Below are 13,409 nucleotides of genomic sequence, written 5' to 3'. Positions count from 1 at the left end.
ATGGAGAGAAAAAGAATAATGGCATCATTCTAAGTCAGTCATGGCAATCTTCAGAGAATTATCTACCATTACATAGTAAAAAACCATAAAAGGACAAATGAAAAACCACTTCCTTTGGCTGATGTCAACGGAACTACAAATCCCACTGGTGTCTGCTGGATTTTTTCAGGAATATTTGTAAGAGGCTTTTGCAAAGCATGACAACGAACCAGAAATGTACCATTCATGTTTTTCAATTTAGAAAAAAAAAATTTCAAAAAATCCAAGCTTCTACTTGTCTATCAACATTGCTAACAACAAGCCTTCAGGGGAGCATAGGAAAGGCTCAAGAACACTGAACAGCAAAGGATGCACATCTGTAAAATATTCAGGATGATGCAAGAGCTCAAAAGCACAAAAGGTGTCTCAGGTATTGTGCTGTGAACAAGTACCCAGGTAGTGCTTGGTCAAGACAAAGATCCCACATTTGTTTTGTTTATAGAAAGTTTTAATTAAAAAAAAAGGAAAAAAAAAAAAAAATCACAGGATCACAGGATGTTAGGGGTTGGAAGGGACCCAAGGAGATCTTCCAGTCCCACCCACTGCCAGAGCAGGACCATAGAATCTAGTGCAGGTCACACAGGAATAATCCAGATGGGTCTTGAAAGTCTCCAGAGAAGGAGACTCCACAACCTCTCTGGACAGCCTGTTCCAGTGCTCTGGGACTCTCACAGTGCAGAAGTTCCTTCTCATGTTGAGGTGGAACATCCTGTGCTATAGTTTACATCCACTGCCCCTTGTCCTATCACAGGGCACAAGTGAGCAGAGGCTGTCCCTTCCTTCCTGACCCTCAGCCCTCAGATATTTATAGACATTTATTAAATCCCCTCTCAGTCTTCCCCTCTCCAGACTAAACAGCCCCAGGGCTCTCAGCCTCTCCTCATCAGGCAGTGCTCCAGTCCCTTCATCATCCTCCACTGGACTCTCTCCAGCAGATCCCTGTCCCTCTTGAACTGGGGGGCCCAAAACTGGATGCAATGTTCCAGGTGGGGCCTCACTACGGCAGAGTAGAGGGGGAAGAGAACCTCCCCCTCAATCATGTGGTTTATTTAACTAGCTGCCCTTCCATATTTGCCTTAACACCCAGATTTATTTCACAGTACCAAGTCCTCTCCTTACCAGCACTGTAGGACAGTCAAGAAATCAAAAATCTTGCGGGACTGCAGAACTTCATCCAAGGAATACTCCTTCTGGAACTGGGAATACCTAAGGAGAACACACAGATGCACCTTAGTTCTACACAGCCTCTAGCAGCAGACCTGCCAGTAGTATCACACTGTTAGGCAGCTACAGAGCTCTTTTCACAAAGTACAAAGCACTGGATACAGAATTTACAGTGGGTATGATTCTCAATGCATATTCTGTGCAGCCTTTGTAAAACTCATACTCAGCTTTGCACCAATTCACCAGCAAGTTATGCTCAGCATAGAGGCAGAGTACATTACTCACGGGTTGTTAGTTGAGTGGCTGTGGTTCTTCCACGCAATTTTTGCAAAGTATTCTGGGTTTGTCCCTTCAAAAGGGAGGAAGGAAAAAAAAAAAAAAAAAAAAGCTGTGTTGAAATGCACTCTTTACCCAAACAGCACTATGGATATTGTGTCATAAGAATTTGATCTTTGTAAGAACCTTTACAAGAGGCTCACTGTTATCAGAGCTCTTCTTAGAGTTCAGCTTAGGTCTAACCATAGAATCACAGAATGGTTTGGGTTGGAGGGGACCTTAAAGATCATCTAGTTCCAACCTCCCCGCCATGGGCAGGGACAGCTTCCATTAGACCAAGCCTCAAGACCTCATCCAGCCTGACCTTGAACATCTCCAGGGAGGGGCAACAATCATTACAACAATCTATATAACACATTGAATAAAGGATAGTTTTAGTTTGCTAAATATTTAGGAAATGTTTCCTAATTTTTAATTGTACAAACTTTCATATTATGTAGGGGTGCTTAGGGTGTAAACTAGGACAACAGTTATTTAATTTAGGAATAAACAATGACTCTGTTAAGGTGAAGTTCTGCAGCTGATATTCATAGTTGAACCTAATTCTATCTGTTAATAATTAAAGACTACTAAACATAGCTGAGTTTTAGCTAAGGGAGTATTGCAGCTGGATATTTAACACTTACCAACACAAAAATAGGGGAACTAAGCGCATTTCACTTGGGGGATTATTATATTGCTGAAACCTGAATGCTCATTTTTCTATCAGTGCAAAAAAGCTGCAGTGAAATATTGGGAGCCTAGGTCTAAAATTTTTTCCATATACTAGCCCAAAGCTAAGTGCAATGAAAGACACTCAACAGGCCAGCCTTGGGGCAATTCCCTTGCAGCATTTGGGCAAAAAGGAAGGCCACTGAATGCTGTCATGATTTAGAAACAAAAGCCCAATCTGTTTTGTTAAATCAGTTCATTAAGACAGGATAAAGAAAGGCTGCACTCTAACATACCATATTTCTCCATATGTTCTTTCCCAGCACTGGCAAACATCTGAGGTGCTACTGGAGCACTTGCTAAGCCATATTTATTGATCATAACTTCCAAATGTTTGTCCATTGGGTTAGTTCTGTCTGAAAACTAATAAGAGAAATATTTATCAAGCAAGTCATCATTTCCTTTTCTTTACAACACCACCACAAGTGCCCCATGGATTTCAAGCAAACCCAAGGTTTTTCTGATATTTTAACAGTTCCACTGGACAGTGTGTGGCACTCCTGTGATGTGTTTTAAATCATTCATCGTTTTCCAACTATAAGAAAGATCAAATGAGCAGGAAATGCTTAACATGATGATCACTGCACCAATTCAAGGCAAGGGTCACTCTTGGGTGATTTCTATCACAGTCAAATCTTCATTGAGGACTTCAAGTATTTTTCTTCTCGTCTTAAACTCCTGTGGTTAATACAGTCCCACATTATGAAATTACTAATTCATTTATGTTTTCACAGGCTCACAGGACGTTAGGAGTTGGAAGGAACCTCTGGAGATCTTCAAGTCCAACCCCCCTTCCCTGCCAGAGCACGACCATAGAATCTAGCACAGGTCGCACAGGAATGCATCCAGACAGGGCCTGAAAGTCTCCTGAGGAGACTTCAGAACCTCTCTGGGGAACCTGGGGAACCAGTGCTGTGACTCTTACAGTAAAGAAGTTCTTCCTCATGTTGAGGTGGAACCTCCTGTGCTGTAGTTTACATCCATTGCCCCCTATCCTATCCCAGTGGAACGGAGCAGAGGCTGCCCCTTCCTTCCTGACCCCCAGCCCTCAGATAGTTATAAACATTGATTAGATCCCCTCTCAGTCTTCTCCTCTCCAGACTAAACAGCCCCAAGTCTCTCAGTCTTTCCTCATAATGCAGTGCTCCAGTCCATCATCCTCAGATGGACTTTCTCCAGTAGTTCCCTGTCCCTCTTGAACTGGGGAGCCCAGATTTGGATGCAATATTCTAAGTGGGGGCCTCACTTGGGCAGAGTAGATGGGGAGGAGAACCTCCCTGGATCTGCTGGACACAAAATATCATAAAGCATGTTAAATAAAACTCTAACAGTGGACTGAAGTGAGTAAGTCTCAGTGTTTCTTACCCAAACGTCTACATGCATTAGCAAGTTTGGCAGTTGAGGAGTTGAGTGCCACATGGGCTCTAATATTGCTTTGTCACAAGACAAAATACAAACAAATCCCCTCCACTTCTCCAGTGAAAACAAAGAAGGGCCAAGAAAGAAGGGTTTACTGAAGGCCTCAGGTTTTGGGAAAACAGGTTAACTGGTCACCTGGGTAAGCATCAAGCCAAAAGGCTGCAGACCCTGACTCTTTCTCTGGTTTGCTGTGTCATTTTGAGAAAGACACTTCAACTGCTCAGGGTTTCAGCATCCTCTCTGCTTTTCATTATTCCTTCTTAACCCTGCCATTAATGTGCTCATGGCAAAACACTGACAGCATGACGTACCACAGAAAATTATTGCTGAAATACTCCACACAAAATGTGGACACCACGGCTGCAATCAGCATCATAAAACTCATTCAGAGTTTCCATGGATCTTTTGTAATCACCTACAGCAAGACCTTAAAGCAGCTGGTGTTTAGGAGAACTCGCCTCAGAGCCCGAGGAGCGCATTTCATCCTGGAATGAAACCTCTGAAGTGTTTCAGACACTTACAGCTGAAGACAGAGATCCTTTTGCCATCCTCTCAAAGCCAAGTGCCAGGACACAATCTGCCAAACCTGAAAACAACATTTGTGGCTATTTAAAACACCCTGCAATTACAAATGTTATTCTGTACTAACGATTATTCAACTACAAGAAATATACATAAACAACTACCAGCTGCTCTCCCTCTTTTCTTCATGGGTGGGAAACTGAGGTGGGAATGGCACTGATACAAACATATTGATACTGAAGAGTGAGATCACTGCAGGGTTTGGGTTTACTTTTAAACTGTTTGACAGCAATTATCTTAAATGACCCAACACTTATGTGTCTTAGAATCACCACACAGAAGCTTACTGTAGCTTTCATTACACTCACATCTGCATTTTAAGTGAAAGAAAGGATCAAAGTCCACATAGGAACTGTAGAAACAGGAGGAGACATTCATCTGGCAGTTCAAAGCATAGTCTGTCACTAGGCATTGCTGTCTTGCCTCCCATCTAAAAATGAGTTAAATAGAATCATAGAATGGTCCAGGCCAGAAGGGACCTCCAAAGCTCAGCCAGTCCGACCTCCCCACAGTCAGCAGGGACATCCCCAACTAGATCAGGCTGCCCAGGGCCTCACCGAGCCTTACCTTGAATATCTCCAGGGAAGAAGCCTCAACCACCTCCCTGGGCAACCTCTTCCAGTGTTCCACCACCCTCATTGTAAAGAAACTTTCTATTATCCAATCTAAATCTGCTCTTCTCTAGTTTGAAGCCATTGTCCCTCGTCCTGTCACTGCAGCCCTTTGCAAACAGTCTCTCTGCAGCCTTCCTGTAGCCCCCTTCAGGTACTGGCAGGCTGCTATTAGGTGTCCCTGGGGCCTTCTCTTCCCCAGGCTGAACACCCCCAGCTCCCTCAGCCTGTCCTCGTAGCAGAGCTGCTCCAACCCCCTGATCATTTTCATGGCCCTCCTCTGGACCTTCTCAATCAGGTTCATGTCCTTCCTATATTGAGGGCACAGACCTGTACACAGTACTCCAGATGAGGTCTTGCATTAACTTTAAGACAGAAGGAAGGAAAAAGACAAAAAGAAGCTAAGCTTTTTAGCAGAGTCTTCTCTCCTTTTCACCCTGCACTCTGGTGTCTTGCAGTACTATAATGCAACTTGTTCTGTGCTACTCCAAACAACCCTTTCAGTGAAAGCTTAACTGGCTCACTACTTACTTGTTCACAGAGCTTATGACACAGGAAGGGACATTTATATCCACACTCACCATGGCACTGCAGCACAGGCCTAGTCACTTAGCTACACAATAAAGCTCTACTTCATAGTGAGTCCTACACTTGGGTACTTGTTTTTTCACTTGTATGTACAACTGACCAACCTTTTCAGCTTAGGGAAGCAGAAAATACAACTTTGCCTGTGCTGACGGAACATTTACAACTCAGAGTACTCAGCTGTTCATTAGTTCCATTTTTCATTCAAGTGCTGTTTATAGAAATAGAGAATTCCTATTACCCAGCCCGAGAGCAAGACAGCTCACCTCCTTCTACTAGCTGTCTGGCCATGAACAAAGCAGTTGACCCAGTAGAACAGTTGTTGTTGACATTGATGATGGGAATGCCAGTCAAACCCAAGCCATGGTAGATGGCTCGTTGTCCACAGGTCGAGTCACCTTGAAAGAGAGGCACACCACAGAAATGAGGCACACACTCAAACCTCACCAGCAAAAGAAACCCCACCAGGTATGAGCAATGCTACCACTTCAACTGCACTGGCATCTTCAATATGTCCCTCAAGTAGCCACACTACAAGAGCCTTACAAACAAGATGAAAGCAATAGGATTTTTAAAACATTTTAATACACTTATTGTGCACCACAGGAAAATGTGCACCACCTGATCTTGCTGAAAGAGCTACTTGTATGGAAGACATCTGCAGGATAATTTTATGGAATTCTTTCCATACCTGTGACTAGAACTAGAAGCTCCACAAATGAAGAGAGATCTGTGGTCACTAATAATAATAATTTTTTGAGACAGTTCTACACACTGACACAATCGAATATTATATTCTGATACTGAGGGCACCCCTCACGCTCTTACCCCAACACTAAGGGCACCTCTTGTGCTCTTCCCTTGACAGCGTCCCTCACGGTCTTCCCCCCACACCGAGGGGATCCCTCACACTCTTCCTCCCAAACCGAGGGGATCCCTCACACTCTTCCCCCCACACCGAGGGGATCCCTCACGCTCTATCCACACAGAGGTGGATAAACTTCATCCACAAAGAAGCCTGCACACATCACAGATGTCACCTTCCAACCAAATGACATTACTTACCATAAACATAACCCACACATGCCTGCTTCACCTCTGAATAAGGAATCCCAGCATCAGCTAAAGCATTCTGGCCTGAAAAAAAAAAATTCATAAGTCACAAAAAGTTTCAATGTTGAAATAAAAAAAAGAAGCAGCAGCTCTCACAGGATCACGGATGTTAGTGGTTGTAAGGGGCCTCTGAAGATCTTCAAGTGCAAACCCCCTGCAGAGCAGGACCATAGAATCCAGTGCAGGTCACACAGGAAGACATTCAGACAGGGCTTCAAAGTCTCCAGAGAAGACTCACAAGCATGAGAAGCAAACCCAAAGAAATTTGTCTGATTTGTACACTCACAAGAGAGCTGCAAAAATTCCCTCTGATAGGATGCAAAGGGTTAATACAGTTTTGCATCTTAATTCTCACAAGGACAATTCTGCAGCATTTTGACTTCTGAACAAGCTCCTTTACCATAACATTTCTTGCAGTCAGTCCTGTGCTCATGCCCAGAGGCTGCCTGTCCCAGTGAAAGTGTACTTGGCTAATACAGGTAGGTGTGACATTATCTAACTGTCCGGTGCCATTTTATGCTGCCCTTCTGATTTCAGTACTGGAAGGCAGCAAGTTGAACAGATCAGTTATGGATTTTGTGAAAGTGTTCTTTATCAGTTGTTCATTACCACAAAATCACAGAACATTAGAGGTTGAAAGGGACCTCCAGAGATCACCCAGTCCAACCCCCCTGCCAAAAGAAGGATCACCCAGGGTAGTCGACACAGAAATGCATCCAGGCTGGTTTCGAAAGTCTCCAGAAAAGGAGACTCCACAATCTCTCTGGGCAGCCTGTTCCAGTGCTCTGTCACCTTCACTGTAAAGAAGTTTCTCCTCATGTTGAGGTGAAACCTTCCACGTTCGAGTTTGTATCCATTGTTCCTTGTCACTGTGAACCACCAAAAAGAGCCTGGCCCCCTCCACTTGACACCCACCCCTCAGATATTGAGAGATGTTGATCAGATCCCCTCTCAGTCTTCTGCAGACTAAACAGCCCCAGGGCCCTCAGTCTCTCTTCACAGGGGAGATGCTCAGGTCCCCTGATCATGCTTATGGCTCTCCCCTGGACTCTCTCCAGCAGGTCTCTGTCTCTCTTGAACTGGGGAACCCAAAACTGCATGCAATATTGCAGGTGTGGTTTCAGCAGGGCAAAGAAGAAGGGGAAAAAAACCTCCCCAGGCCTGCTGGCCACACTTTTCGTGCTGCACCCCAGGATGCCATTGGCTCTCTCAGCCACAAGGGCACATTGCTGTCCCATGCAGAACTTGCTGTCCACCAGCACTCCAAGGTCTTCCTCCAGAGCTGCTTTCCAGCAGGGCAGCCCCTAAACTGTGTTGGTTCCTGGTGTTATTCCTCCCCAGATGCAGGACCCTGCACTTGTCCTTATTGACCTTCATGAGGTTTGCCTGCACCCAGCTCTCAGCCTGTCCAGGTCTCATTGGATGGCAGCACAGCCTGAGGTGTGTCAGCCGCCCCCCCCCCCCCCCGTTTTGTATCACCAGGAACTGGCTGAGGGTATACTCAATGCCCTCACTATAGCTGTGAAGGGACACCAGGTGTTCCTTTGCAGGTTTAATACAAAGATTACCTGTAAGATCTGAAGTGTCAGCAATCAAACTGAATGCTTCATTATTACCTTACCTGCCTCCTTAGCCAGGTCAGGATAGTCAACACCATTCTCCTGAGGCTTTATAAACTGACAAAAACAAAGAAAGAACAAATCCTGGTGAGATTCAGCATAGCTTTTGCTCAGACTGGTATATTTAAAAGTTTTATATTTAGCTTAGCAACCGGTTTGTGAACAATTGTTTTAAACAATGTAAACAATTTGAGTTAATTGACCCACAAGTGCAAAAAATCTGCACAATCCCCACAGGGCCACTGCTGGGCCCTGTGATGGCTAAAATCAGAAAACAGTGCAGGCTTATGGAAGCTGAGCACCACCTTTGCTCAATCTTAAAAGATAATCCATGACTTGCATGGAGATGGCATCACAGTTACAGGCTGATGCCTAGGAAAACTCCAGAGAAAATGGCAGAAAGCTAAATAAATTACCAATGGATGTAAAAGAAAAATAATGATAAGGTCTAAATAATTCCAGTGGCTTGCTAACTGGGATAAAAGTTAGTTGCATAAACTATTCTGTCAGTTTTTCACCTCTAGCTGATACTAGGTGGTCTTTGCTTGACTTTGCTGACCTTGGCTGTGTTCCCTGTTCTGGCTAAGCACTACCAAGCTATAGTAACTGCTTTCACCTTTTCTCCTCCTTCCCTTGTATGGGGGATGGGGGGAGAAAGAGGCTGTTGGTAGACCCCTGGCTTTGTCTAGAGGGGTCTCAGTGTCATTTATAAATTGTAACTACATGCATATTGTACAGATTCATTGCATTTCATATTTCTAGGTTTTAGTTTGTTTGTAAATACAGCTTTGTTTGCTTCCAAAACCTTCTGAGCTAGTCTGGTGATTTATTTTGGGGGTAATTCTCCAAATTCACAGGATCAAAGGATGTTAGGGGTTAGAAGGGACCTCTGGAGATCTTCAAGTCCAACGCCCTTGCCAGAGCAGGACCATAGAATCCAGCACAGGTCACACAGGAACACATCCAGATGGGGCTTGAAAATCTCCAGAGAAGGAGACTCCACAACCTCTCTGGGCAGCCTGTTCCAGTGCTCTGGGACCCTCACAGTGAAGAAGTTCCTCCTCATGTTGAGGTGGAACCTCCTGTACTGGAGTTTATATCCATTGCCCCTTGTCCCTTCAGCATCTTTGTAGCCCTCCCTTGGACTCTCTTCAGCAGATCCCTGTCCCTCTTGAACAGGGAAGCCCAAAACTGGATGCAATATTCCAGCTGAGGTCTCAGCAGGGCAGAGTAGAGGGGGAGGAGAACCTCCCTGGCTCTGCTGGACACACTCTTCTGAATGCACCCCAGGACCCCATTGGCCTTCCTGGCCACAAGGGCACATTGCTGTCCCATGCAGAACTTGTTGTCCACCAGCACTCCCAGGTCCTTCTCCACAGGGCTGCTCTCCAGCAGATCACCTCCCAGGCTGTACTGCTGCAGTTTATTCTTCCCTCCCAGATGCAGGACTCTGCACTTATCCTTGCTGAACCTCATGAGGTTCTAGCATTCACATTGGAGGGCAACTTCCTAAACCCACCACAGCTGGGCAGAAAGCCTGTGCAAACTCGTGGATGGGTGTGGCAGTTTAGGCTGGATGCCCCCTGCCACTGCTACATGAGATACACCTCTGGTGTCCTGGGTGCCCACCCACAGGGGTGGACACAGGAAACGGCGTATTTCTACCCATAAATCCTACGCCCTATAAGGCCATCTGCAGAGTCATTCTCTTCCTCTTTCTTCCCTCTGCTCCCATGGGAGATGTCCTCTCTTATTGGGTAATGCCGGGGGAGTATCCTCAAGGCCTCTTAGGCCTGTCTAGGCCTAATGCCAGGAGGAGAATGGAGGGGGAGGCAGTCTCAGACCTGGCCAGCCTGAGACTTGCCTAGCAGTAGGAGGGGGGGGGAAGGAAGAGCCCTGAGGGGTTGGGTAGACCCTCAGGTGGGAGGAAGGGAGGACTGGGAAGCTTTTGGGAATCCTGTGAGGGGATTCTGTATGCTTTAGGATGTTCTTTTCCACTATGCTTTGTAGTTTGTAGTTTTCTGTAGCTTCACCAATTCGTTTTTCCATTTTAACTTTTTCCAATCACTCTCCAATCTGTTTGCGTGTGTCATTCTTTTGTCCCTTTTGGGGCAAGAGATGTTCTGGCTGGCCTCAAACCAGCACAATGGGGCACCAATTCATTGTCACACATGGCACAGTCCTCACCAAGGGTTTGATCAGTACTGCCCCTCCACTTTATTCTGTTCTACAACAACAACAAAAAAAAAAAGCCACTTGTACTTTGTACAGAACTTAATTCTGCACAAGCCCCCCTACAAAAGCCTGGTTCCACTTCCTTACAAAGTGCTTTATCCCTCACCAGTGGGCTAGAGGTGGTATTTCTATGTTCCATTAGAGTCCACAAGCAAATAACACATGGCTTACATTTCTTACATCATGAACAAAAAGTGTCACTACTTGTCTTGGGTTGAGGGGACAGAAAGCTCTTTCACCCTCCCCAAAGATGTAAAATAAAGACCCTCCACACACAGAACTGGAAAGTTAAATGGAAATACTATTCACAAGTATATACAGTAAAAAATACACAAATTTATATTCAACCTTGGCCCAGTTCTCCACCCTGAGCTTACCAAAACCTCGCTAGGACAACATCTTCCAAAACCTTCCCCACAACCAGGCCCAAAAAACAAACCTCAGTGCCCACCCTCATACCTCCCTGATTTCCCCCCCACACCAGGTCTGAAACGGCGTAGCTAAAAATTAGCTTTGCCATTTGTGGCTGCTCAAAGCCACAGATCTCCCCTGCACACCAAGAGGTAAGGGTCTGCGCTGTGAGCAGGAAGAAAAAGGGCAGAACAAACTGTGAGCCCCTTCTATACAGGGAAGATGCAGAACGATGGGAATGAAATAACATAGATGACACTTTCTAGTCCACCTCCTGGACTATCTGGTTCTTCTGGAGGACTTTTCTCTGTGGTTAAGCCATCCAGTCTTAAACCCACAACACTACTGAAAAACTACTTGTAGTTTAGTAGTTACTTGTAGTAACTACTTCTGATTCTACAAGTTACTTGATGTTCACTGTTAGTAGATCACAGTTGAATCTGCTAACTCATCATGCTTATCCTCCACTCCCCCCCAGTCTTTTGCAACACTTGGCTGTGCTTTCTGTAGGGCCTGAATTCAGACAGACACCCTTCAGAGTGAAGGTCAGTGGGAAAATCAGCGAATTGATAACTTGCACAAATCAGTCAGAGTGACTGACATTTACCTGGGCCAACAAAGGGGCGAAAGGGCACTGACGGTTTTTCAGACCACACTGAACTGGTAACTGAGATGATCCCCTTCTGAAAAGGGAAGGCATGGTCTGTGGAACTGACAATGGCACACACAGAAAATGTGGCATGTTGGTTGGAGAAGGTGTAACAATTTTTACCAGATATTAGTACATCACTACAATTAAAAAAGAAGAAAGGAGAAAATCCTAAAGAATTCATTAACTATTAAATCATTTAGGTTAGAAAAGATCTCTAAGATCATCAAGTCCAACTGTCAGCCCAACACCACCATGCCCACTAAACCATGTCTCAAAGTGCCACACCTACATGCTTTTTGAACATTTTCAGGGACAGTAACTCCACCACTTCCCTGGGCAGACCATTCCAATGCTCAGCAAGACCACCACTAAATAAATGCTTCCTAATATCCAATCTAAACCTTCTCTGGTCCTATCACGACTTACGTGGGAGAAGAGACCAACACCAGCCTCCCTCCAACCTCCCTTCAGGAAGTTGTAGAGAGCAATGAGGTCTCCCCTAAGCATCCTCTAAATAACCCCAGCTCCCTCAGTCATTCCTAGTAAGACTTCTCCAGACCTTTCACCACCTTCACCTTCACTCCAGCAACCCAGTGTCTTTCATACAAAATGAAATGCTTCAGGTGCAGCACAGGGTCTAAAAAGCGTTAGCTGTTGGTTCCATTTTACTGTGCCTTCCGTGGGCACATCACACATGAATTTAAGGTGATGTCTAATAGCTTCCCAAACTACAGAATCACAGAATTATTGAGGCTGGAAAAGACCTCTGAGATCACCAAGCCCAGCCTATGACCTAACACCACATCAGCTAATCTGTGCCACCAAGTGCCACATCCAAGCTTTTCTTAAAGACCTCCAGTGATGGGGACTCCACCACCTCCCTGGGCAGTCCATCCCAGTGCCTACTCAGCCTTTCTGTCAGGAAGTGCTTCCTGATATCCAGCCTAAACCTCCCCTGGCACAGCTTCAGGCCATGCCCTCTTGTCCTGTCACAAGTTGCCTGGGAGAAGAGCCTGACCCCCACCTGACTACAGTTTCCTTTTAGGTAGTTGTAGAGAGTGATAAGGTCCCCCCTGAGTCTCCTCTTCTCCAGGCTGAACACCCCCAGCTCCCTCAGCCTCTCCTCATCAGACTTTCCCTCCAGCCCCCTCACCACTGATGCAGTCCAACAGACAAAATTAACAGAATTAAGTCTTTAATTCCCCCCCCCCCCCACTTCTAATCGCATGGTGTGGAAACACCCATGAAAAAAAAAAAAAAGCGATGGGCAGTTCTACTCTGGCAAATATCAAGATCTTCTTAAGGTTCATCCACTGAAGTTAAAAAAGGTTTCTTTAGCTTTTGCTCCTCTTTAAAAGTGTGCCACCTGTGAGCTCTGTGCTGGCACAGGAGTGACCGGGTGCAAGGAACCCGTCGGGAGAGCATCCGTAGGACACCCGCTCTGCCCACCAGATCCGCGGCCCTTCAAAGCAAGGGGACAAGCCGCCGACCTCAGGCTGCAGTGACACAGGAGGGGCACTGGCCGCTACTAGTCTGCCGTATCGACCTCCTCAACGCAGTTTCCGAAGGTCTAACCCGGCCAGCAGGACACACCGACCGCAGATGAACTTTGCGCGGAGCCGCAGGCCCGGCTGGTACCGCGCAGCGCTCCCCTCCGCGAGGGGAATTTGTGAAGGGCCTGACGTGAGGGGAGGCAGCGCACGGCCCCCACAGCGCCGTGCCCGGCACCCCTCACCCGCGGGCAGGGTGCCGACCGAAGGGCAAGCGCCTCAGAGCCGAGACGCGCTCGGGCCGACCCTGCCACACAAAACGGGCGCCAAGTTTCGCTCTGCCTTCCCGCGCGGCCCCAGCGTGCGGAAGGCGCCAAGGAGGCGACCAGCCCCATACCTTGGTCATACCAACGCCCACTACGAACACCCGGCGCTGCATGAC

At 46.3% G+C, this 13,409-nt stretch overlaps 1 protein-coding gene across 1 annotated transcript in view; it reads right to left on the bottom strand.

The window, feature by feature from the left end:
* Positions 1-13,409, bottom strand: part of SCP2 (sterol carrier protein 2) — a 28,573-nt gene extending 15,164 nt beyond the window's left edge. Inside the window, exons 1-8 of the mRNA XM_054384620.1 lie at positions 13,365-13,409; positions 8,182-8,236; positions 6,513-6,584; positions 5,714-5,845; positions 4,191-4,255; positions 2,487-2,613; positions 1,489-1,552; positions 1,159-1,245 (exon numbers count right to left, since the gene is read on the bottom strand). Coding sequence (XP_054240595.1) covers positions 1,159-1,245; positions 1,489-1,552; positions 2,487-2,613; positions 4,191-4,255; positions 5,714-5,845; positions 6,513-6,584; positions 8,182-8,236; positions 13,365-13,406 — 644 coding nt within the window. The 5' untranslated portion in view covers positions 13,407-13,409. The remainder of the gene's footprint in view (positions 1-1,158; positions 1,246-1,488; positions 1,553-2,486; positions 2,614-4,190; positions 4,256-5,713; positions 5,846-6,512; positions 6,585-8,181; positions 8,237-13,364) is intronic.

The sequence above is a fragment of the Indicator indicator genome, chromosome 10, assembly GCF_027791375.1.
Source record: "Indicator indicator isolate 239-I01 chromosome 10, UM_Iind_1.1, whole genome shotgun sequence".
In the NCBI taxonomy this organism is placed as follows: Eukaryota; Metazoa; Chordata; class Aves; order Piciformes; family Indicatoridae; genus Indicator; species Indicator indicator.
Note: the sequence above shows the minus strand (reverse complement) of the source record. Positions and strands in the feature narration are given on the sequence as shown.